This window comes from Choloepus didactylus, chromosome 9, assembly GCF_015220235.1.
Source record: "Choloepus didactylus isolate mChoDid1 chromosome 9, mChoDid1.pri, whole genome shotgun sequence".
NCBI lineage: Eukaryota > Metazoa > Chordata > Mammalia > Pilosa > Megalonychidae > Choloepus > Choloepus didactylus.
The window spans coordinates 92,017,906-92,042,198 of record NC_051315.1 but is presented as its reverse complement, the minus strand read 5'-3'; the positions used below and the strand labels follow the sequence as shown (position 1 = coordinate 92,042,198).

At 41.9% G+C, this 24,293-nt stretch overlaps 1 protein-coding gene across 1 annotated transcript in view; it reads right to left on the bottom strand.

Annotated features, from left to right (window-relative positions):
- The window catches only part of LOC119543806 (aldehyde oxidase-like), a 90,499-nt gene that overhangs the window by 9,872 nt on the left and 56,334 nt on the right, over window positions 1-24,293 (bottom strand). The window contains 10 exon segments of the mRNA XM_037848662.1: window positions 491-605; window positions 1,857-1,909; window positions 3,260-3,352; window positions 8,617-8,745; window positions 11,098-11,117; window positions 11,120-11,180; window positions 14,764-14,991; window positions 16,765-16,956; window positions 17,755-17,841; window positions 21,203-21,290. Coding sequence (XP_037704590.1) covers window positions 491-605; window positions 1,857-1,909; window positions 3,260-3,352; window positions 8,617-8,745; window positions 11,098-11,117; window positions 11,120-11,180; window positions 14,764-14,991; window positions 16,765-16,956; window positions 17,755-17,841; window positions 21,203-21,290 — 1,066 coding nt within the window.

The window sequence follows — 24,293 nt, the reverse complement described above, 5'->3', positions numbered from 1 at the left end:
TCTCCTTAAAGCACCCATTAAAATAATTCGAATTTGCTTCAACTGTCTAAAAAGCAGGACCTGGCTGGGAAAAAGATACCAGAAGATCTCTGCCCTGTGCTGGCCCTCGGCACCAGTTAGTGGATAATGGATAACTATGAAATCCTTCAAGAACATCACATGATTACATTCCACATGAAAGGTCAGGATGGGCAACAGTCTCCCTGGAAGCCCCTTACAGGCTGCGTTTCTTCCTCAGGTGGCTTTTTTCCTGATTCCATTTAAAAGAGCCGGAGAATTTAAGAGGAGTGGCCACCAGATGTTTCCGTGGATGCCACCACACCAGCAGGGTGATTGCTAAGCCTCTACTTCCTCCTGCTAATACAGGGAAATTATCCTGAGGTCAAGTACATGGTGCGGTTACACACTGGACTCTCCTCAGGTTGAGGGAATATGTGGACTTGAGATGTATTTTCTGGGTAACCTGAAAACCTTTCAAGTCGGTACTGACCTTATGATCACCTGTCAGGCAGTCTATTTCAACCTCGGAACAGGCAGCTCCAAAAACAAAGTATTCGAAGGGATGACCTTCGCCCTTCTCCCAGTCCATGTTAGCCTCATAACCCCTGGAGGAAACAGAGTTCTTGAGGAGTGTGTTAAATGACCAAGTCCCCTAATTACAGACAATGACGACAAAACAGCCCCAAACAGCTGTGCTCACTTTGTACGGACAGCAAACCAGAGGGATGCACCTTATGATGATGGCCCAGCACATAATGTGTGCTCAATAAATATGTTGAATAAATAAATATTTACTTCTTTCTTATGAAACTGGCCTTGTCTTATCTAAAAAAAACCACCCAGTCACTTCTTACCTCAGGAGATTAGCTGCTGATTTAGGATTATCCATCCTGTTGTTTTTGACTCACATTGGATCCCGCAATCCTACAGTCATCAGACTTGGGGAATTCAACCTTCATTTTATACCAAACACTATTTCAAAGATTCACACTTGCCTGCTTTCTCTAGCTTCCTGGCTCCATGATTAAGCCTTCTGCATCAGGGATCGGGCTCCCTGGTGCTCTTTCTTCACCACTACTCTGGTCTCTCACAGTCACAAACCCCATGACTCACTCTGTCCCAACTCTTCTCTAAGGACACCAAAGAGTGTCAAGGGTACAAGAAAAGTATGGCTAGCAACATGCCAGCATTCTCTACCCCTCTCTCCTCTGCTTCTCCCTGTCTGGAGTGGGACATTAAAAATGCTTTACAATGATTGTTTCCGTTAACCAGTCAGTGCCCTGGGACTCCCATGACAACTGGGGACTCCCAAGACAACTGGGCAAATCACAAAAACCAGGTAAATCTCTGTATATCACCTGCTCTCTGATGGCTTAAACTCTTCATAAAATAATCTGAAAAGAACGTTTTCCAAAGTACTTGAGTTCCAGTTCCACATCTTGACAACGATAGTTACTGTCAAAATTTCTGATATTTTGCCAATCTGTAAGTTGAGAAATGTTGTCTATCTTCCCAAAAGTTTAATTTTCATTCCCTTACCTTTTAACAAAGGTAACTTAAGGGATAGACTGTGTTTTCAAGAAAGTCAAACACTGCTGCGGGTTCCTAACACTAAGCCCTCTAATGCCACTCAATATGATTTGAATTATCAATTCAGCTGAATTTTATTTGCATGTCAATTTTTCCCAAAAATGTTTTTCTGGATATTTGGATTAACTAGCAGGTAATGTTCTTTCTAACAGTGGGCTACTTGAAAGTACAAAATCAAGTTTTGCCAAAACTGCTAATAGAACTGTAACTCTTCCACAAGATACTGCTACTACTTTCCATAGTATATGATTGAAAGGACAATTTACCTGAAGTATCCAGTAGCTGACAGACTAATACTTTCTGTAAAAGCAGCCTCTGCCTGCAAAGGAAGAGTATAATGATACAATGAGGATATTTAAATAAAATCATGTGAGAGTTCAATTTTAATTTTATTATATATTACATAAAGCTATCAGTAGTAAAAACTGGGAAGGACTGAGATTAATTTATGCATTTCAACATTCTCCATCTCCACAGGCCTTCATGGTATACTACTTATAGTGACAGCATTTGGTCAATCAATGAACATGGCTGCAGGAAATGATTGCCATGGTACATTACATTTATAGACCAGACTACAGTGGTCAATGCAGTTTCTGCTTATCAAGAACTTCACTCAGTCATCTGTAGAAACTTAGCCTATTAACATGGAACATTTCAGGAAACAGTGGTTGGTTGGGTGTTGAATTTTAATATCATGTAGCCAAAACCATTTTAGGAGAGGGGAATAATTTTGCTAAACTCTACCATTTACCCTAAAAGGTCTCCTGACTCTGAAGTGCACATAGTTGACCACTATACAGCAAAACAAGGGTCAAGTCCAAGTCCAAGTCTGAGAGTGATAACCACAGCCCAGGAGAAAAGAAACAGGGCTGAATGGCAGAGGACTGGCCCTCCCACCTGCATCTCCCTCTAGCTCTCTGCAGTCTAGCTCTCTCAGGGGTTTTGAGCTCAGGCAGCACATGGCAGAGGGCAGAAAGCAGAAATAAATACGCCCAGAGAGGACTGAGATCTCCCCTAAACATGAATTGTAGAATGAGTCCTAACTCTATGGAATAGCAAGAACCATTTCTAAGTAGGACTCCGTAAGTGTTCTTTTCTTCAGGCCGGTGCTTTTAATGTTGTAAAGCCCGGAACAGTCAGCACAACACAGACCCCTGGCCTTTGCTGATGTCCTTTCAATACCATCCGGCACTTTACAACCTACTACTTTGAAAACTTTGGTAGTTGACTTTAGAATGTGTGTCTTTTCTTCTAACTAGACTGTAAGTAGATCAAAAGAACTAGATGAATATTTTTCCATTCCATTTAGTGCCTAGTAGAGGGTTGAATATATACTCAATGGCTTGGCTATCTATATCTAAATGCTTGTGCGATTTTTACTTTTTTTAGAATGATTCTAGTGTTGTTCCTCCATTTTAGGAAGAGTAGATTCACAAAGAAGGAGAACAAACAGGAGTTCTGGACAGAAAAGCCATCTCTTTCTCTAATAGCTGAAGAATTTGTGGAATTTTTCCAGATGCAAAAATTCCTCCACCGTATTATGATAGCATTTCTACATGCTGAGAGAAATCACTATATGACCATTGCACCTTTTAAATGCCCCTTCTGCAGATAATTTACACATATCTCTCTCATTTCCTTCCCTTTTATTTTTAACATACAACACAGAGTAACACATTCTCATCCAAACCTTCCAAGTGCCTTGAGGATTCTTGCTGATGATGGGTTCAAGGCATTTTAGAAGAGTTTGACAAGCATCCTAGGAATTATTTTTTTAATTAAAATTATCATCATAAAATGGCAAAGAAAACATATAGATCAGCATTACATTTATTAAATATATCAAGGCCTGTGTAATTTTACTGAGGGGCTAGGATAAACAATGGTCAAATTCAGAGTATATAAAAGGGAGATATATTTTGTAAAACGGAAATTTGGTTTTCAAGGTATGACTAAAGCTGGGTCAAACATTATAGGTTTTGGTGGTGGCCATGAAATAAACAAGCTAAAGGATGCAGAACAGAATGAGCCTTCCCCAAGGGAAGAAAAACAGAATACAATGATAGAATGTTATCAAGCAAGCTAATGTAATTTTAACATTTACCAAAAGGAATAATCCAAATCGGACTGTACAGAGCAGCCTCTTATTCGAGTTGTCTATGTGGGTTTTGTTTGTTTGGTTGTTTAACAGAGACATGGAAGAATAACTGAAGTGAAAAGAAAGATTACCGAGAAAAAGTTTTATAAGACAGTCACAGGCCAAATATTAGAAGAAGCCAATGAAGAACGGCCATTCACTCCTCCATGGAAGAAATCATTTTTAAAACAAAACCTGTTTCCTATTTTTTGTTTCCTTTTTCTCACCTCTATAAAATAGAGAAGCTCTTATCTCCAATTCATTTTTTTTTTTTTTTCAAGTATTTGAAGTCAGCAGTTCAAACTTAGCCTTAATGCTTTCAGAGTTAACATCTTGGAAACACTACTTTGCAGGATCTTTAACAAAAGGTCTCACAGTGACAGTGAAAGATCATGTGGTCCAGCCCTTTCCAGGGCAGGGTCATTTGTAAATTGTGCATTCAGTTCTGGGATTCTTTGATTCTGGGGAATCTGAGGAATGAGTCAGAATGGTTGGCTCAGGGGTAGACACTTCCTAAGGGAGCTCCAGCAGCTGAGACAATGTATGAAAGTCCCTAGCAACTCCGGATCCTGCCCCCATGAGTGACATATGCTAAAAGATGCTTGACTCCTGCAGTCATGAGAACGGGAGAGAGGGGTTTGGGAGTGGAAATGGAATTCATTCTGGAGCAATCAACAAATCCACAATGAAAACCACTAGACTATGCACTCCTTGGTGGAAGAAATGAGTCAGACTGAACCTTGTATGTCCAGCCCCTAGCAGAGTTCCTGGCATAGAGGAGAGGCTTCATAAACATTTGTTAAATAAATGAATTTTCTATTTGAGTCAAAGCAGTTCATCAGCAGGAGTGAGAAAATTAGAGCCAAACCTGGGATATAAGAAGGGACATTGTCTGGTAAAGATCTATATGGGCTCGTGCAGCAGTGTATGGTAGAAGTTATTTCCCTTAAAACAGGCATAGCCAACTTGAAGTGGGTAGGATAGTGGGGCTACACATCCCAGAGAGAGGCCCAAGGGAAGATCAAGTGCTGGTAGAGCTACCAAGGGGATCTGCCCACCAGTGCCCTCACATTTCTCCAAAATAAGCTACCTGCTCAGCCAGCTTGTCCCACTGCTCCTGCACAGACGTTTATATCTTTACACTGTATTAAGGCAGCACAAAAGTGGAAAGACCCAAGAGACATTTTTGAGGAAAAGTGAAAGGACTTGCTCCCTGGTTAGATGTTAGTAGTGCAGGAGAAACGAGTGATGGTGTTTCCAGTACAGGAACTGGCTGGATTGGGAGAAGGAGCAGCTTTCACTGAGAGGATGGGAGAAGGACACAGGAGGTGGTTTTAAATCTGAGCCTACCCATGGATTTGGCCCTGACAGGGTTAGTGATCTGGGTGCCAGAGCAATGACTTTTTTTTTTTTAATTTTTAAAAAATTTTTATTGTGGTAACATGTATACAGCATAATATTTCCCATTTTAGTCACTTTCAAGTATTTAATTTAGTGGTATTAATTACATTCACAGTGTTGTGCTAACATCACTACCATCCATTATAGGTTTTTGTTGTTTTTTATTTTATTTTATTTTATTTTGAAATAAATTCAAAGTTATAGGAACATTTGCAAAAACAATACTAACCCTATACACGGAATTCCATCATACCCTGACCCCCCTCCCCTGATACCTCAATCCACCAACTTTAACATGCTGTGACATCGCTATTTCTTTCCCTCCCTCTCTATCATCCATCATCTATTGGTCTGTCTTCTGAACATATGAGAGTTAGCTGCACACATCTTTGAACATACACTATAATTCACATATACACTTCCCATGAATAAGAACATTCTTTTATGCAATCCCATTAAGCGTAGCTAAGAAGTACAAGACATTCAACAATGATACAAAGCTTACATTCTATATTTCCTTTTCCTTATGTCTCAACTGTGTCCCTTTGAGCCACCTGTCCTCTATCCTCCAATCCCATCCAAGTTCATCCTTAGCATTCAATTGTCATCTATTTAGACTTTTTTTTTTCTTTTTTTCCAGTGTGGAAACATATATACAGCCTAAGTCTTCCCATTCCACCCCCTCCCTAGCCTTCCATTAGTGGGTTTAGTCACATTTAGAATGTTGTAATGCTCTTTCCCTCTATCCATTACTAGAAATTTCCCTTCACCTCAAACAGCAACCCTACACTCACTTCTTAACTCCCCATTGCCCTTTCCCCCATTTCTCTTAACCCAAACTACTTTTCATCTCTATGGTTATATTCTCTAATAATTTCTTTGTGTTTACTGTGGGGCTTAAAATTAACCTCTTAAATCCATATCAATCTTGTTTTTCTTTGATACCACCTTCACTTCAATAGGACACATAAACTATGTTCCTATACTCCTTCATCCCCCCACCTTTATATAGTTGCCTAAAATTACATCTTTTACATTCAGTTCAAAACCACTGATTTGTCATTAGAGTTTGTGTATTTTATATCATGTAGGAAGTAAATAGTGGAGTTACAGTTCAAAAATTATTGACTTCTATTTGTATTCCATTGTGGTTGGAGAATGTGCTTTGAGTGTATTCAATTTTTTTTTTTTTTTAATTTCTTGAGGCTTGTTTTATGTCCCAGCTTATGGTCCCTTCTGGAGAAAGATCTGTGATCACTAGAGAAAAATGAGTGTCCTGGTGATTTGGGATGTAAGGTATTATATATGTCTGTTAAAATTCTTTATATCTCTTTCTCCTTTCTTTGTTTCTCTGTTGGTAGGGCTCCCTTTAGAATCTGAAGTAGGGCAGGTCTTTTATTGGCAATGTCTCTCAGCATTTATTTGTCTGTGAAAAATTTAAGCTCTCCCTCAAATTTGAAGGAAAGTTTTGCTGGATAAAGTATTCTTGGTTGGAAATTTTTCTCTCTCAGAATTTTAAATATGTCATGCCACTGCCTTCTAGCCTCCATGGTGGCCGCTGAGTAGTCACTACTTAATCTTATGTTGTTTCCTTTGTATGTGGTGAATTGCTTTTCTCTTGCTACTTTCAGAACTTGCTCCTTCTCTTCAGTATTTGAGAGTCTGATCAGAATATGTCTCGGAGTGGTTTTATTTGGATTTATTCTATTTGGAGTTCGCTGGGCATATATGCTTTGTGTATTTATATTGTGTAGAAGGTTGGGGAAGTTTTCCCCAACAATTTCTTTGAATACTCTTTCTAGACCTTTATCCTTCTCTTCACTTTCTGGGACACCAATGAGTCTTAAGCTTGGATGTTTTATTTTATCTATCATATCCCTGAGATCCATTTTGATTTTTTCAATTTTTTTCTCCATTCTTTCTTTTGTTCTTTCATCTTTTGTTCTGTGGACTTCTAAGACACTGATATCTTGTTCATCTTCCTCTAGTCTTGTATTGTGAATATACAGAGTCTTTTTAATTTAGCCAACAGTTTCTTTTATTTCCATAAAATGTTCTATTTTTTTTTTACTCTTGCAATGTCTTCTTTATGCTCTTCTAGGGTCTTCTTTATGTCACTTATATCCTGGGCCATGGTCTTCTTGATGTCCTTTAAATCCTTTGCCATGTTTTTGTTCCTCAATTGTAGTTCTTTGATTAATTTTGCGAGGTACAGTGTGTCTTCTGATATCTTGATTTGGGTGTTTGGAGTTGGATTCCCCATATCGTCTGGTTTAATCATATGCATTAAGGTTTTCTGTTGTTTTTGGCCTCTTGGCATTTGTTTTGCTTCATAGGGTTCTTTCAAGTTGTAAAAAAAAAAAAAGGATATCCATCTAATTTTTCAGAAACACAGTTTGGTGATGTACACTTTCTCTAACTAACCAGCAGATGGCATCTGTGAGCCACCTATATCCTTTAAGTCAATTCTCAACCCTGTTCCCGCAGTGTGTGGGGAAATGTTTCTTGTGGGGTTCAGTTGGAGAACTCAGTTTGGTTGTGTTGCTGGCGCCGTCCGCCCTGAATGTGGGGCGTGTGTACGGGTGGCCAAGGAGGAAGGGCAGCTTTAATATTCAAATCCCCCAGGTTCCCAGAGATTCAAGGCTGCCGCAAGAGTCTAAGCCTTCATTTCAGTTCAGCCCCAGACCCTCTCTCTCACTGACCCACAAACCACCGGACTTGGTGTAGCGTCCCTGGGTTCTCTGAGCGAGTCCCCCCTCCCAGCTGCGATCCTCCAGGAGCTCAGCTGAGTGAATGCCGTGCTACATCACCAATGCGCACCGTCCCTCAAGGGAAGCCCCGGGCTGCTGGGCCGTGCAGTGGCGCGCCCTCAGCCTGAAGCAAAAATGGCCGAACGGGGCATCTCAACCCTCTCCTCCTCACACAGTTCCTCCTACCCAGCTCCGGGACAACTGGCAGGGCTCTGGGCTGTGGGCATGGCCCCAGGCAGGAGTTTATCCAGCCCTCCGGGGGGCCAGCTGCTAGCCACAGGGTTTCTTTCTGCTTCTGGCTCTCCCCTCCGTTCCCCCAGACCCAAGGTTATCTGCAGCGGGCTATCTTCCCAGCCAGACACCGAGAGGCTGGCCCAGCTCCCTGTTGCTATTTTACTGCATGGTTCCCACAGTCGCAGCTGCAGCAGCTCCTGGGTTTTTCCCTTTTTTTAAAAGAGCCAGCCAGTCTCCAAACGCTGAACCCTGGCTTACCCAGACTGCCGCGCGGCTGCAGGTCTTCCAGCCAGCTTACTGACTTGTTTCAGAATGCCAACTCCTGGTTTCACCAAGTATATGGCCCCTCTGGAGCTAGGAGCCCTCGTCCAGCTGGCGCATCACTGTAACTGGTATTCTGGGTCACTTTCTGGTTTTTAGCTAGTGTTTTTCACGGAGGCGTTTTTTTGCCCTGTCTCACCTAGCCACCATCTTAGTTTCTGCCAGAGCAATGACTTTTACCTTCACTGCCATCCCGCTGATATCTGCCACCACCAACGCTCCACAGGCATTTGCATGAGGGACTGTTTCTGTGCTGGTCCCACGCAGGTAAACATTTGACATTGGCATCCTTAACTCATGGCTGACCACCTGGAGTTTAGAAGAGCAAGTACAGAACTTTGGTTAGTCATAGACCCATAGCACATGTCATGTGGTAGGGATAAGGGCAGAACCCTGAATTCCTTTTGGAGGCAGTCACAGAAAGGTCTCCCTTTCTACAAACCCTGTAGGAGAGGTTGCATATTCCTGATGTCAGAATATTCATATAAGCATATTCATGAAGTCAGAAACTAGATACAGGTTACCAGGCACCAAGTAGGGAAGGGGAATGGGAAGTTAATGTTTAATTGGTATGGAGTTGCTGTTTGGGGTGAGGGTAAAGTTTTGCCAATGAATAATGGGGATGGAGGCACAACTTTGCGCATGTTAGTAACATCACCGAATGGTATATTCGAAAAGGGAAGAAAAGGGAAACTTTAGGTTGTATATAAGTTACCATACATACACACACTCAAAACCCACAGATCTTGTACAGAACAATGTAAATGCAGTAACTTAACAACATAATTATAACAATGTTGTTTCATGAATTATAAGAAAGGTACCACAGGAATGCAAAATGTTAATAATAGGGAGAACTGTGGATGTGAGAGGGAGGTATATGGGAATGCTGTACTTCCTGCATGATGTTTCTGCAAACTTACAACTGAAAAAAACAAAACAAAACAAAAAACAAAAACCCTGCTACTAGTCTGGACCCCAAGCCCTGAGCACACTTTCTTTGATTTCTCAGGTGCAATAGCATTAGCAAGAGGAGGAAAGGGCCCAGGTCCAGCAGGAAGAATCACTCTACATCTTTACAATCATAAGATTATCAAGGGAGAACTTGGGGCCTGTCCTACCACCACACTTGATGGCATTCTAGCAGGGTGTGCCTTATCCCTGACAGGAGACACGTTTGTTATGAGCAGAACAGCACAGATCTTGTGAGTGAGAACAATGACCTTGGGAAAGTAGTTCCATGAGCATCACATGAACGATGGAGGGAGAAGGGGTTGGTGCCTACGCCGAGCCAACGGCTTAACTAGATGCTTCATTCTTTCATTCTTAGTGCTGGGAAGCAAAATCATATTGCTTACTTGATCTGATACAAAATACTCCTCTCTCCTGCTAGCAGTAGGGCTTAATAGAGTTCACCCACAACTGCTACAAGGACATTAGCATAGAAAGTCCTTCCACAGTGCTTGGTTTTTAGATGATTGTCTACACAGAATGTCCTGGCTTAGAATATAAAGGTTTCTGCTGGCTCAATAATGAAAGCACTGACATTTCACCAAAAAACGGGGAGCATAGGAGCAGAAAATTCCAAAGTGACTGATGAGGGGAAGGAAAATATAATAGTCAACATCACTATAATCAGAAAAATGCAAATTAAAGGAACAATGAGATACTACCACTCATCTATCAAATCATCTAAGATTTAAAAAATCTATGATATTCAATGTAATGAGGTGGGTACTTTCTGGAAAACAATTTGGTAATATGTGTTATGAGAGTTAAGTTATTTAACACCCTTTGACCCCGTAATTCCACTTCTTGGAATCTATTTTAAGAAAATAATCACTGATATGTTCTTAGGTTTATGCTCAAAAATGTTCACTGTAGTTTTTAACAATCACGGGATAGTTAAGTAAATTATACATATACCCACATGCATTCATTAAAAATCATGATTGCTAAGTATTCTTAATGACAGGAAGAATAGGGATAGGTGAAAAAAATAGGATATGAAATTATACAAGCAGTATTTTAGTGATTTTTTGGAAAAGAAAAAAAAAAGACAAGATGAAAAAACCCCATCCCAGTGATTATTACTAGGTGGTAAAATTGTTATGTAGCCTTTTTCCTCTTTGAAATTTTCTGCCTCTTCTAAAATTTTTATAATCTATAATACTATAATCATAATTAGAAAAAATAGAGAGCAGATAAAATCTAATCTCAAGTAAGTAAGCCAAAAGAAAACTGGTAAAGTTTGGTTAGAAATCTCAAATGTGGTTTATATTATCAATTGTACAGAGTACTTAATATAAAAATGGCAAAAAAGAATGCAACACATGAAAATTTATACATCTTTTCATTGCCCAGTAAAGATTCAAAAAAATGAAAATTCATTTGTTAGTATCTACAATGGAAAGCAGCAAATAAATACACAATTTCCTTGAGCAATAAAACAACCTGAAGCTCTTATGTCACATTGTTAGATTCAATTACAAAACTGTATTATTTACTCTATTTAGGCTACACTTTAATAGCTTAAGCTGTCAAAGGTAAAGTCTCCTATCTTTTTCTTTTTCTCTTGGAACAGAAAACATTCATGGTTTCTCTCTCACACACATATCTACAAGCATACACCCAAGTTAATCAAATTCTTTGCATTCTTACCTGAATCATTTTAGTGTAATTTCAATTCCACCATGAGCCACCAGCACAGAACCATCTAGATAAATATGAACCAGGGCAGCAGCCTAAGCAGAAAAGATAGAAAACCATTTCCATGATCTTTTTAATATAACACATTTTCCTTGGAAATGATCCCCTCCTTTCCATCCCCCCTGCCCCCAATCCCCACCAAAACCACCCATGGACATGAACAGGGCCAGGGCACTGCCTGGTAAGTGCTGCCTCATGGTCTCCCTGATGTTCCTTAAGCTACTATTTCCTAATCAGGACATGTGAGCACATTGGGACCTCCAAGGGGCCCCCTCTGGTGGAGTAACCTTCTAGGTTTCCTTTGGAGGACATGGGAGCAATTTTAAAAGGCACAGATAAGTAGAGACAGGTTGGGAGAGAGGGAGGATAAGTGTTTGTGTGTAGACATATTCCCATAGTTGTAGGTGTTTTGCAGAGAAGTAAAAATAAAAATCCAAACAGGCAGGGGAGAGATTGGCCTTCAACAAGATGGTTATTTTTTGCTGTAAAATGAACTAAACCCATCCTAAGTCCTCTAGATAAGGAATTACAGAACTTGAGAGTTGGAAGGGAATGCAGAGGAATCTTCTCAACTGTAGCTCCCCCCAAGGACCCTGAAGATACCAAATGCCAACAGAGAATCAAAGTCTCTCCTGGTGGTGAGAAACACCCCAACTCTAAGCTAAACGTTTAACAATTAACAAGGATGTACCTTCTTGCAAGTCTGCCTGTGCTACACTAGGGGGTATGGAAATGTTCCAGGGGACTACAGAAAACAAGGATGGCTTCTTCACGTTGACTCGCCAGTGGGAGGGTAATATCAACACCATAAGGTCCTACAGAATATGCTTCTAGAAGTTCCACTGTGATCCAGGAAGCCCTGCAAGGTACACCTTTGCAGCTGCGCAGATGGGAAGTGCCAACCTCCCAGATGTGGTCTACCTTAGTCAGCGGTCACTGGAAGCTAATCATCTGCCACCTAGTTTTCCCAACATCTAAATTTCTCTGTAAAGTGGCATACAGTCTTGGATTTACAAAAGCAGAAATTTCTGGTAATAAGCTAATTCCATTTAATGAACATAAAATTTTAATAAGCCTTAATAACTCAGATCACTTGTAAGCAACACTGGACAGAAGTGAAAGTCAATTGAACTGCACACTCATCACCAGATGAACCCAAGGAAAGGGCTGCATTCCTACATCAAGTGTCTGCCCACCCGCAGGCCCTTCACAGCCACCTGTGGGCCATGGACCACACCTGGAGAATTGCCTTCATGCTATCCAAAGATTCATATTACCCAGTGAATGCCAAGCAGAACTTCTATTTTTCCAAGTAGGACACTTTGACATGAAGGTGGGGGGCTCTATTTGCCTGGTCAGCAGATGAAAACTACGGATGTATCTGGCAAATCGGGACCTATGGGCACTCTCTCCCTGAAGACAAAGGCACACACATTCACCATGCATGGAAGTACCATGGAATCTTGAAGAAGACATGATCATAGGGAACATGCCTTGGGAAGATATAGCAGTGGATGTGTTATTGTCTTTTGACATATATCACGCTTAGAAACATCATCTTGTGCTCCTGGCCATTTATTCTCAAAACAATAAAGATAAGGAGTGGCATCCTCCAAAGAGCACCCAGAGGAGCTGGCTGCCCTGGGAGCACTCTGTCAGATGACATGTGGTGCCAGCAACAACGGCAGCTCCTGGGCTCTGCTCGGTGGCACTTCACTGGACTCTACTCGAATGCGAGCCCCCTGAAGGGAAGGACCACACCCTAAGGCATCTCTTGGAATGCAACATAGTGACTCACATTGTTGAAGTGACATTTATCAAGTGTTTGATAAATGAAGTTGCTGTAGCATGGCCTTTTGATCTGTTTCTTGAGCTCATAGACTCTATTTGGGCTCCTTGGCTCTGTGAGCAGAGTGCGGGTGAAACTCTTAGCAGCCACAGCTACAGAGGGTTGTGAATTCCCTACCCTGCAACCCTGCTGGCACAGTGCCCTGCCTGCATGTCCAAGGCAGTGTTTCTTTTAGAGACTGCTGAGTAATCTATTCCATATGGTGCTGCAATCTCCTACTGGCAATTTAAAATGACAAATTTGGTTAAGTGCCATCACCTGGTGGTTTACTGTCACTGCCTCAAAAGATAATTCTCCAATATAAATAGTGTACTTAGTCTGTAATATTTAAATCTTTAAGCAATGACTGCTGTTATGGGTGAGAAGTTTGTTTTAATCCCACAGATTCCCTAAACGTCTCAGCCATTCAAATATTTGAGTTCCTACTCTCTGCCAGGCACCATGCTAAGCCCTGGGAGTATGACGGTTAGTTAGATACTCTCTAAACCCTTCAGTGTTCCCAGTCTAGGAACTAAATACAAAGTAGGTGAGGTATGAGGCAGTGTGAGATGATGAAGACACGTGGGCTCCACATACAGACAGCTCCAAGATCAACTCCTTGTCTGCCACTCATGAGTTACATGTCCTGGGGCAAGACAGTGAGAATCTCTGTAGGCTTCAGTTTCCCTTCCATAAAACAGAGGGAATCCCACCTACTCAACAGGGATGAGAATAGGGTTAAACCAAGTGGGAGATTTAGATCACCCAGTCCAGCGCCTCACACCTAGAAAGCTCAAATATAATTTCTAATTCCCTAGTCTATTTGCTTTGCTTCAGGATGTGTCTTCCAGCCCATGTCTTCCAGGAAGCAACTTAATTGTTCTTAAACTCCTGAGTCAGGCCTAAAGCAAATATTTTTTGTTGTTGTTATAGAAGCTGCTATTCTTTACATGATAAACCATTTATTCTTTAAATTGAAATAAATCTAAATCTGAATAAATTTAGAGAATTTATTTATTCTTCAAATAAATTATTTATTCTCTAATGAGTACAAGGAATGCAAAGATTTGAGCTCCAATCTTGCTAAAATACAAAAGATATCCCTAAAGAAGAGCACACTCCTTATAAATAGTCCATCATTATTACTGCTTTATTAATTTTATTTATAGACACTCCATATCCATCAAACATACACCCCTCCTTAAAGAGATGAAATACCTAAGGGCTTATATCTTAGTAGGTTCTTAGTAGTTATGAGGGAAATGGGACAGACCTGGTGTATGCTGGAGGCCAGCTATTAGTTAATGGGAGCCATTAAACAGAAGCAGCCTGCCATGGCTGCCCCACAGTCCAACACTCAAGGATTTCAAGAGGACCATAAACAACAGAAACTAAAACTATCTTGCCCAATGATCCTGGCCAGTCCACTCAAGGACAGATGGCCCACACTAACTTTTTTGTTAGTTGCCAGTGAATAAATTTACCCCCCAATATTCACCATTCAAAACTCTGAATTGGCTTGGTTGGTTAATGCCAAGGCCAGAAGTAGACCCCAGGTCTCCCTATTTCCCAGCCAGAGCACTGTTTCCCAGCCCTGGTAATGTGCACAGAGGAGCTCTTTTCTCCTCTGCAGTAAAGCTAACCTGTCAATGCACAACTTTGGTGAAACTTAACAACTGGAACATCACAACCCTTTGTCTAATCCAACTGAATGGGAAGGTTCCTCTGCACGTTTTGTTTGGCCTGGGCTGCTTCTGGGCAGCATTCCCACATGTGTTTGGAAAACTGACCTGGCTAGAAGGAACTGAGCCAAGGCCCACAGGATATTTCAGGGGGACTATGGCCAGCCCTTTCTTTTTCCAGTAATTTTCTGCATTGAATTTTTCCACAGCCTCTTTCCTCAGGGAATAGGAAGACATGGCCAAACATTCTCTCCAACACTGGATCAGGCTCTTGTTATTAATCTCTTGTTTGTAGGGTGTTTGATCAATTTCGTTGAACATGTTTATGGTTCAGACCTTTAAAAGAAGAGGAGATTGAAAGGGGAAAATGAATCAGCAGACAGTTTCTTCCATCCACCGTCCTCTTATTCACATGCTGCTCATCCTGTTAGACCCAAACTGAGTTTTCCTTACTCCTTGGTGAAGCCTCTCCCAATTCCCACCACATAACATCCTTCTCCTCCACTTCTACCCCAGAGACTATAAATATGGTAGCACTAACTCATAGGCTCTCTACACTGCTCTTGTATACACTTGACGGAAGGAATCCTTTCCTTATATTTCTTACATAATTTTAATGCACTGCAAACAGATTGGGAACTCTTAATTCTATTTACATTTGTGAGTATCTGTGGAAAGGCAATCCTAAATTTAATTACCAGGCTATACGACTTGGCTTACTTAGATGCTGTAGAAAGACAAGACCACTCACTTCCAAAATGGAACATATGAAAGGCTGTTTAAGTATAACCAATATCCAGGATGAAGAACAAATGGAGAGATTCCATCCCAGGATGTCTGAAACACTGAGTGGAATATTTCCTGCATGGCCAGAATTGGACACTAAGGTCCACAGCTGAGAACAAAAGGCAGCAAGGGCCTCCCATTCTTCAGCTTTGCAAATGCTCAGCAGTTTCAGCCAGGCACCTCTCCCAGCTTGCTGACAGGGGCCATTAAAAACATACACTTTCTTTAACCCCCTAAAAAATTCTCACATCAATATTAGAAGACTGGGAATTAGTGACCTATAGCCATTTGGGGGAAGACCATGTCTTCTATTCTCTCCCCTAACATCTCTGGGGATGAAGGGTGGTCTTCATGTGATTCTCCTCCCAAGTGCTTCCAAATGTGGAGGAACGTCAGGGAGAGAGGCTGCGGCAGGATGAGCAGGAAGGGAAGGGCAAGGACTCCCTCTGCTCCTCAAGTTCAAGAGGGGAAAAGAAGATGGCTCCTACCTATAGCCACAGACTCTAATGTTGGGAGAAAAGCATGTAGCTAAGCTGGGGGCCGGGGATTGCTAAGGAGTGCTGAGGCATGGGCATCGGAGGAATGCTGCAAATGCCAGCCGAGGGTCAGCTGGAGAGTTCACTGATTCTCACGGGGAACTTTCGGCTTTTGGGAGAGCTGGCAGAAATGCAGCTCACAGACATCACACTTGAAAAGCTGCTACAGCTAACCAAGAAGTGGGCCAGGAGCCCACTGGGAGGAGTCACACAGAGAGATGCTAACTGGTCTCCCAAGTCCTCCTCCTCTTCCTCTCTGCCCCAATACCACAGTAGAAGGCACAGGGGAAGACGAGGAGTGCGAGAGAGCACACCACTTCTCCCCACCCCAACTCCACTCCAGGGTCCTGGGTGGAAGAGGGGAAGGGGAGAGAAAAGAGGAGAGCTTATTCATGAATGAAGATGGGACTGAGAATGAGAGAACTGAAAAAAGACCAGGCTAATAACAGAAATGACTAAAACTTTATGACAGTGAACTGAGATTTGCTAAGGAAACCCATTACTCAGGGGAATGAGGGGTCTGATAGAACTTGTTGGTTGCACTTATACCCTCAACTAATGGAGACTTCTCACTAAGCAGGGCAGAGTCCAGGATTTTGGAGGAGTCTGAGTAAGATAAGAGTCACTGAACTTCAGATTTCTGGCTCTGTATTAACTGGTTAGCTGGGTCCCCTTGGGAAAATCATGTAGGCTCTCTGGATCTCAGATTCCTTGGCCCGAGTGACCCATAAGGGCCCTCAGATCTGAAATTCAATGTCTTTTGTATGTCAGTCTAATTTAGTGTTACCTTTTCAGGGGACAAACCACATTTGGCTGCAACTTCTGTGATACAGGATTCGGTGATCAGTCCGGCCTGAGGAAAGCCAAACCCACGAAAACCCGTGTTGGATGGAAGGTTGGTTCTGCACACCCGGGCCCAGCAGTGCAGGTTGGGAAACTTGTGAGCATTATTTGTTTTCAGAACTCCCATTTCTAACACCTTCAGAAATCCAGAGACCTCAGTCCAAAACCAGGCCATAAATGGAAGCCCTACTCTACATCACATCAATCATGCTAAAATACACCCATGGCCCAAATTAAATGTATTTTTAATAAAATAATGTTTAAAGGTTTGAACTATTTTTCCTTTGAAATCATTATCTATTTTCATTTCCATATTTTAGAGTTAATACATTTTATTCAGGTTTCAAATATTTCCAAAGCCTTCTTTGGAAAAAGTTCATAGCCCTAAGCATTGTGTGTTTAGAATGTAATGAATAAAATGTCCAAATGTTTTGGTCCAATGCAGTAGTTCTCAACATAGGTGATTTTGTCCCCTCTCCCCCACCCCTCAACCCGGAGACATCTGGCAATGTCTGCAGACATTTTTGGTTGTTAAAACTATGGGGGTACCGGTGCTACTGGCATCTACTGGGTAGAGGACAAGGATGCTGCTAAATACCCAACAATGCACAGGACAGTTCCTCCCACCCCCAACAAAGAATTATCCAGTCCAGAATGTCAACAGGGCTCAGGTTGAGGAGCCTGGTCTCATACACGTATATGGGAAAAGTGCTCTACGTATGAGACGTGTGGAGAGAAAACACACAGTGGCCGACTTGGCCAAGATCTCCAGGCTCACTCTGTGGGCACCAGTAAGTGACACAGGGCTATCGCTGCAATGATGGTCCCTTATGTTTTTATAATTAAATATTATTCAACTATTAAACATTCTTCAATTAAATCATTTTACACAATACCCTTTCCCGAATGTGAACTTGTTCCTTCAAACAATTACCAGCACTGACTCATCCAGGGAGGAGCTTCCATTGCTATAATGCTCCACATCCAGGGCCAGGACTTTGCCATCGTTCATGAATCCAACCTGGGGGAGGAGAGGCAGACTTTGATAATGGCACCAGAGGCTGTCATGTGTGAGCCCCCCAGAGGTTACCCCTGGTCTCAATCCAAGAAGGCCCATGTTAAAAGTAGAACATGTCATTTATGCTGCATCCACTCTCTCTAGCACCACTGTCTCCTTCCAAACATCAGGAGCGTCCCTTCCCTTTAAAAAAGAAAGGAAAGAAAAAGGTATAAAAGTAAAACAAACCAACAAAAACACTTCTATTTAATCCATCACTGCTGTTAAATCAATCTTTTCCTCTCCTAAAGCAAATCAACTGCATCATTTTGTGACCTCTCATTCTTGCCGTAAGTCCTTGAATTCTGGCTTTCATCTTCACATTTTCTATCAAAACCTCCTCTCCTAAAGCCACTGTCATCTCCCAATCTCCAAATCTGGTGACCTGCTCCTGATGCACTCTGCAGGCTTTACTTAGACAGCCAATTCAGTCAGAACTCTCAGTGGCATTTGGTGTTGCTGGAGGTCTTTGAAGTAAATTGCATCCCTGCTTTCAAAATGTACCCAATATCTCTGTTTCTTTTCTGCACTCTGCTTCTGGATGTCTTCTGCAACAATCTGGAGTACTGGTCAAAGGCACAGCCTCTGAAGTCCAATTAACTAGCCCCTTAACTAGCTCGTGTAGGAGAGTTAAACTCTTTGACCATATTAAATGGAAATAAATAAGATAATGCATGGAAAGTTATACACAATTGACTGAAACATAGTGAGTAATCTAAATATAAATTAATACTACAATGATAAATATTAATATCATTTCTTCTCTTTACATACTCTCTCTACAAAAGAAAACAATACATTTTCACAGGATTAATTGCCTCCATGCTGATGGCTTCTACGACTATAACCCAGCTCTTTCAAAAAGTCCCAAATTTGTGAAGGACATTTCTATTTAAACGTCCTGTCACCACTTCTTCCCCACAATACTTACACAAACAAGCTCATCCTTGTCCCTCCCATTGGTTACTCCCTCCAACTTGTCGCTCTGCTAGAAAATTGCAAGTCATGTTTGTGGCTTTATTCTCCACTGTATTTTGTCTAGTTTATCACCAGAACTTATTTTACTCCATAATGGCTCTTGGACTCATTCCTTCTACTACATCTCACTATCTTGGCCCAGACCACAATCCCAGCTACTACATGTCTGAATGCAGTGGCTGCCTCCTGGTGGTCTTGTGCCTCCATGCCCTCTCCTCCCCAGGCCACCCTGCCCAGTGCTGCCACACTACCCTCCCCAAAGCATGTCCATTTAGTTGTGACACTTACTGTTCAAGGATCGACTCAGTCTCACACCTTCTTATAAGATCAAGTTTAAACTCCCCATCTGGGACGCTAGGCCTACTTCAGTCTGGCAGGATCTTGCCCACCCAATCTTTTCACACTCTCGTAGGCACTCTGTGTTCTAATTCCCCCTCCTCTCCCATTCTGTCCCTATCAAATATGCCATGTTCATTCCACCTCTGCATATTTGCTCTTACAGTTCCCACCACCTGAACAGAAGGCTGAATGATGCCCCTAAAGATATTAGGTCCAAATCTCTGGACCTGTAATGTTCCCTTATAGGCAAAACTTTACCTATGTCATTAAGTTAAAGATCTTGAGATGGGGAAGATTATCCTGGATTATCCAGGTGGGCCCTAAATGCAATCACAAGTATCTTTATAAAAGGGAGGCGGAGGAACATTCGACTACAGACAGAAGAAGAGAAAGCAAGATGACCGCAGAGGCAAACATTGGAGTGAGATGGCCACAAACTAAAGAAAGCCAGCAGCCATCAGGAGCTGGAAGAAGGAAGGAACGGATTCTCCCCTAAGCCTCAGAACTGAGAGAAAATAAATTTCTGTTGTTTTAAGCCACCAAATTTGTGGCAATTTGTTACAGCAGCCACAGGATACTAAAGCATCCTGGTATGCCTTCTTTCTGCCCATCCATTCTTGAAGACCCATTTATGTTTCACCTTCTCTAAGTCTCCTTTACATAATCCAGCTCACACCCTCTCTCTCCACAGTGCTTTACTATGTATGCCTCACCTTTTAACTTGAGATAAGTATGTTTGCATTGTTTTCTTAATGACTTCATATGTGAAAATCTTATTTACCCAATAAAATTCTAAATTCCTTCTTGGCAAAAATCGCTTTAGAGATCTTTGTTCATCTAAACCAAATTTAAAACATAGCTTAGGGTGAATGTGATTTAAAATAGATATATCCATTATCTTCTAAAAATATGTATTTAGTTGCACTGGTTTTGGCAAAGATAATGCTATGCATTCAACAAACCCTGTTGCATTTCAGCCGGGCACACAGGAAGGCTATATTTCCCAGCCTTCCTTGTAGTTAGGTGGCAGAGCTCTGGCCAGTGAAGTGTGGGTAGAAGTGAGGAACAGCACTTCCACGTCTGGTGCCTAAAACATCTCCCACCAGGGCCTCCATGTTCTCTCTCTTCCTGTGTCTCCTGCCCCCTGCAGAAGATCCAGTGGAGGATTCAGAGGTCCTAAGGTCGTGCTGTCCGATAAAACTTCTATGGAAATGGGAATGTTCCATCCAATATGATAGCCACTAGCCACTAGCAATTAAAATACAGCTGATATAACTGAGGAACTGATTTTAAGTTTTATTTAATGTATTTAATTTAAACTTAAATAGCCATATGTGTCAAGTGTCTACCGTGTCAGACGGTGCAATCCAAGCAGATGGTAGCACCACTAGATGGAGAAAGCTTGAGTCCCCAGATGATCTCGTGGAGCATCGTCCTGCACTCTTCCTCCCCACTGACTACACTGGGCCGTTACTTGAGCAAGAAACAGCACAGTAAGGGTTTATGTCCCTGAGAGTTTGGGGTTGTTTGTTAGAGCAGTTAGCTCCACCCTGACAAACATACTAGTAAAATTATTTCTTATAAAGCAAAAGAATAATTACTTTCTACCATTGAAATTTTTCTAGGAATTTCTGGTACACAGTCTTACAAAAGTACCCTTGATACACTGAAAACTGAGGAATTGCAATTCCTGTTATTGGAGTTATGCAACTTATTTTTAACTTGTTTCTATGTGGAAATAAGTATGGTTATCAGAACTACTTTCATGGATGTATATACTCACATGTTTTCCAGTTACTCACAAACTGACATCTTTGAGCAAAGCAGAAATGCTGCACTGAACCAGTCAATAATCAAACAATCAGCACCAGAAATAGAAGTACAGCGTGTTGATTTGCTAATTGTTATTCCCCACTAGAGAAGAGCCGAAACATTTTGCTGTGCTGTACTGTGCATTTATGGATTGTTATATTAACAAGGAAAATTCTTTTTTTCTTCTTCTACTCACTTTGTACTTTCCAAGGTAAGGGTGGTTGCCTGCAGTTATTAACATGTCTTCTCCTCGTTCCAGAATGCAGCAGACTGCATGGCCCTGTCTAAATGGAAAAAAGAAAGAGAGGTAAACTACCAGTAGGTAGTATCCGGGTTGATATGTCCTAGTAAAGCATGAGACCCATCTGCACACGCTACAGAACAGAGCGGGTCCTGCCCCCAGGCTGTGCGATCTCAGCCTACGGGGGAGCCTCCCCTCCTTTGGGTCAGGGCACCTCATCTGGCACTTCCTGCATGTCGGAAGGAGGCTCTTGGGTGCCAGAGGCCCCCGCTACTGCTTTGGGCTCTTTTCCACTGTGATAGTGACCCCTGTTTTAGGCAAACATCAGAGTTCACGTTATAGATTGGTTCAGAATGGAGGAACTCAGGTATTGTCTGATTGCCAAGTGCTCCCTGACAGGACAGGCCCGGGGTCAAGACCTTTTTGCTTCCTGGAAAAGAAAAACTGGTCTATACTACTCAGCAAAAAATTAAGCCTGCTCAAAGACAGTTTCCTGGAGGCGGGGCAAGATGGCAGAGTGGTGAGGAGCAGAATTTCGTCTCTCCCCTAGATCAGCTGGCAATTACCCAAGAACTACATGAAACAGTGTTTTCAGGGTCTCCAGTAACCAGTCACACATTGGACACAAGTTTGGAATTGGAGGAAAAGCTGAGATCGCAGCGAACATTGTAAGTTCCCCGGACCAGGGGTCTGGCGCCCCTCCCCACCCAGACCTCACAGACTGTCTTGCTGCCGGCTCCCTGAAAGGGGGGAAAAAAAACAAAAAATAGCAATCTGCTGAGGGCAAGAAGGGAGGCTCAACCCAGCCTCAACTGCAGAATTAATTAACAAATTGATTAACTAACTTTGGGAGCTGGGGTGCTAAAGAAGGGCTGGGCTCCGAGAAGTGGGGGCACATAAAAGCGGGCACCCATTCCCAGACTCCAAAAAAGCCATTTTTTTCCCCCTACATTTTGTCCCTTCTGGCTTCTCACTGATCCCTTATCTTTTTGCATTTCAATAGCCCCTGGCAGGGGTGGAACTGAAGGGGTTGGAGAGTAATTATCAAACAATAGCCCAAAGCATATCTTTAAATGCTCTATTCTGACACTGACAAAACTTCCAGGCTGGGGAAAGACTTTTTTAAAAGAGACTCTTTTTTTTTTTTTTTTTTTTCCTTTTTTCTTTTTCTTGATTTCTTTTCTATTTTTTTTTTTTTAATCTAAAAGTAATATATGTGGTTATTTTCTATCAGAAAGCCCAGGTTGAGGGACTAGGCTGGGCTTGGGGGAGACAGAGTACCCACAGTGTCTTTGAATTCCGTATTCACTACTGAAGGCCTCCACCCCCATCTTTAATTGGCATCTCAGGCTGACCAAGGAATCTACCTGGAGAGGCCCCAAAGAGGAGAGGGGAGAAGGGAATAGTGCCCCTGAGAGACAATTGGAGTTCTGAGGATTGGGAGAGTGGAGGGAGGTCTATCTCAACTGGCAGTCCTCCTTCTGGGAATTCAGACCCCAGGGGCTGGAATTCAGATTCTGGCTTCAGTCAGCCATGCCCCCGACAGGATCAGAGTTACCAGGAGAACTAAAGTCTCCACACCTCCTTACACTGGTGGGGGAGCTGCGGGCTGGCCAGCGCCACCTGCTGGACAGGAGAGGAAAAGCACCAATTCTAAAGGCCTCATAGAAGGGTCTCATTCTCAGGAAAACTCCATACCCTCCCAATGAGACCTGGGCCTCACTAGACTGGGAAAATCTGACTAGGGTCAACCATATCTGAGGAGACCCACTCACAAAAAGGTTACATAGAGGCAGAGCAAGAAACAGAAAAAACAAGAGGGGAAAAATTCTGATCAACTAAATAGAACCTAAGTTAGAGGTCTCGAATAAGTTGAACTGAATAACAGAGGCCAGAGAACAAAGCCAACCAACAAGAAAACCACTAGGTAAAAGACAGAAAACAAGCTCCAAAATAAACTAATCAAGAAAATCAGATGCCTAGACAACTTAAGATAACAAGCCATACCAGGAAACACGAAAACATGGACCAGCCAAAGGAACAAACTAATAGCTCAGCTGAGACACAGGAGTGGAGGCAACTAAGGCTAAATAAATTTGATGAAATGAAGGAAGATATAGCAAAAGAGCTGAAGGATATAAAGAAGACACTGGCTGACCATAAAGAAGAATTCATAAACTTAAAAAAACAAATGGCAGAACTCATGGGAATGAAGGCCACAATGGAGGAAATGAAAAACACAATGGAGGGACACAACAGTAGATTTGAACAGGCAGAAGAAAGGATCAGTGAACTGGAAGACAGGTCATTCGAATTCATACACACAAAAGAACAGATGGTGAAAAAAATGGAAAAATATGAGCAGGGTCTTAGGGAGCTGAGTGACAACATGAAATGCACAAATATACGTGTTATGGGTATCCCAGAAGGAGAAGAGAGGGGAAAAGGGGCAGAAAGAGTAATAGAAGACATATTCACTGAAAATTTCCCAACTCTTATAAAAGACAGAAAATTAGAGATTCAAGAAGTACAACGTACCCCAAATAGAATAGATCCCAATAGACCTACTCCAAGACACTTACTGGTCAGATTGTCCAATGTCAAAGACAAAGAGAGGATTCTGAAAGCAGCAAGAGAAAAGCAATCTATCACATACAAGGGAAGGTCAATGAGACTATGTACAGATTTCTCTGCAGAAACCACGGAGGCAAGAAGACAGTGGCATGATATATTTAAGATACTGAAAGAGAAAAACTGCCAACCAAGAATTCTATATCCAGCAAAACTTCCCTTCAAAAATGAGGGAGAGATTAAAACATTTTCAGACAAACAGATACTGAGAGAGTTTGTGAATAAGAGACTGGCACTACAAGAAATACTAAAGGGAGTGCTGCAGGCTGATAGGAAAAGACAGGAGAGAGAGAGTTGGAGAAGAGTGCAGAAATGAAGATTATCAGGAAAGGTAAAAGGAGAGGAAAAAATAAGATATGACATATAAATTCCAAAAAACAAAATGGTAGTAGAAAGTATTGCCCTTACAGTAATA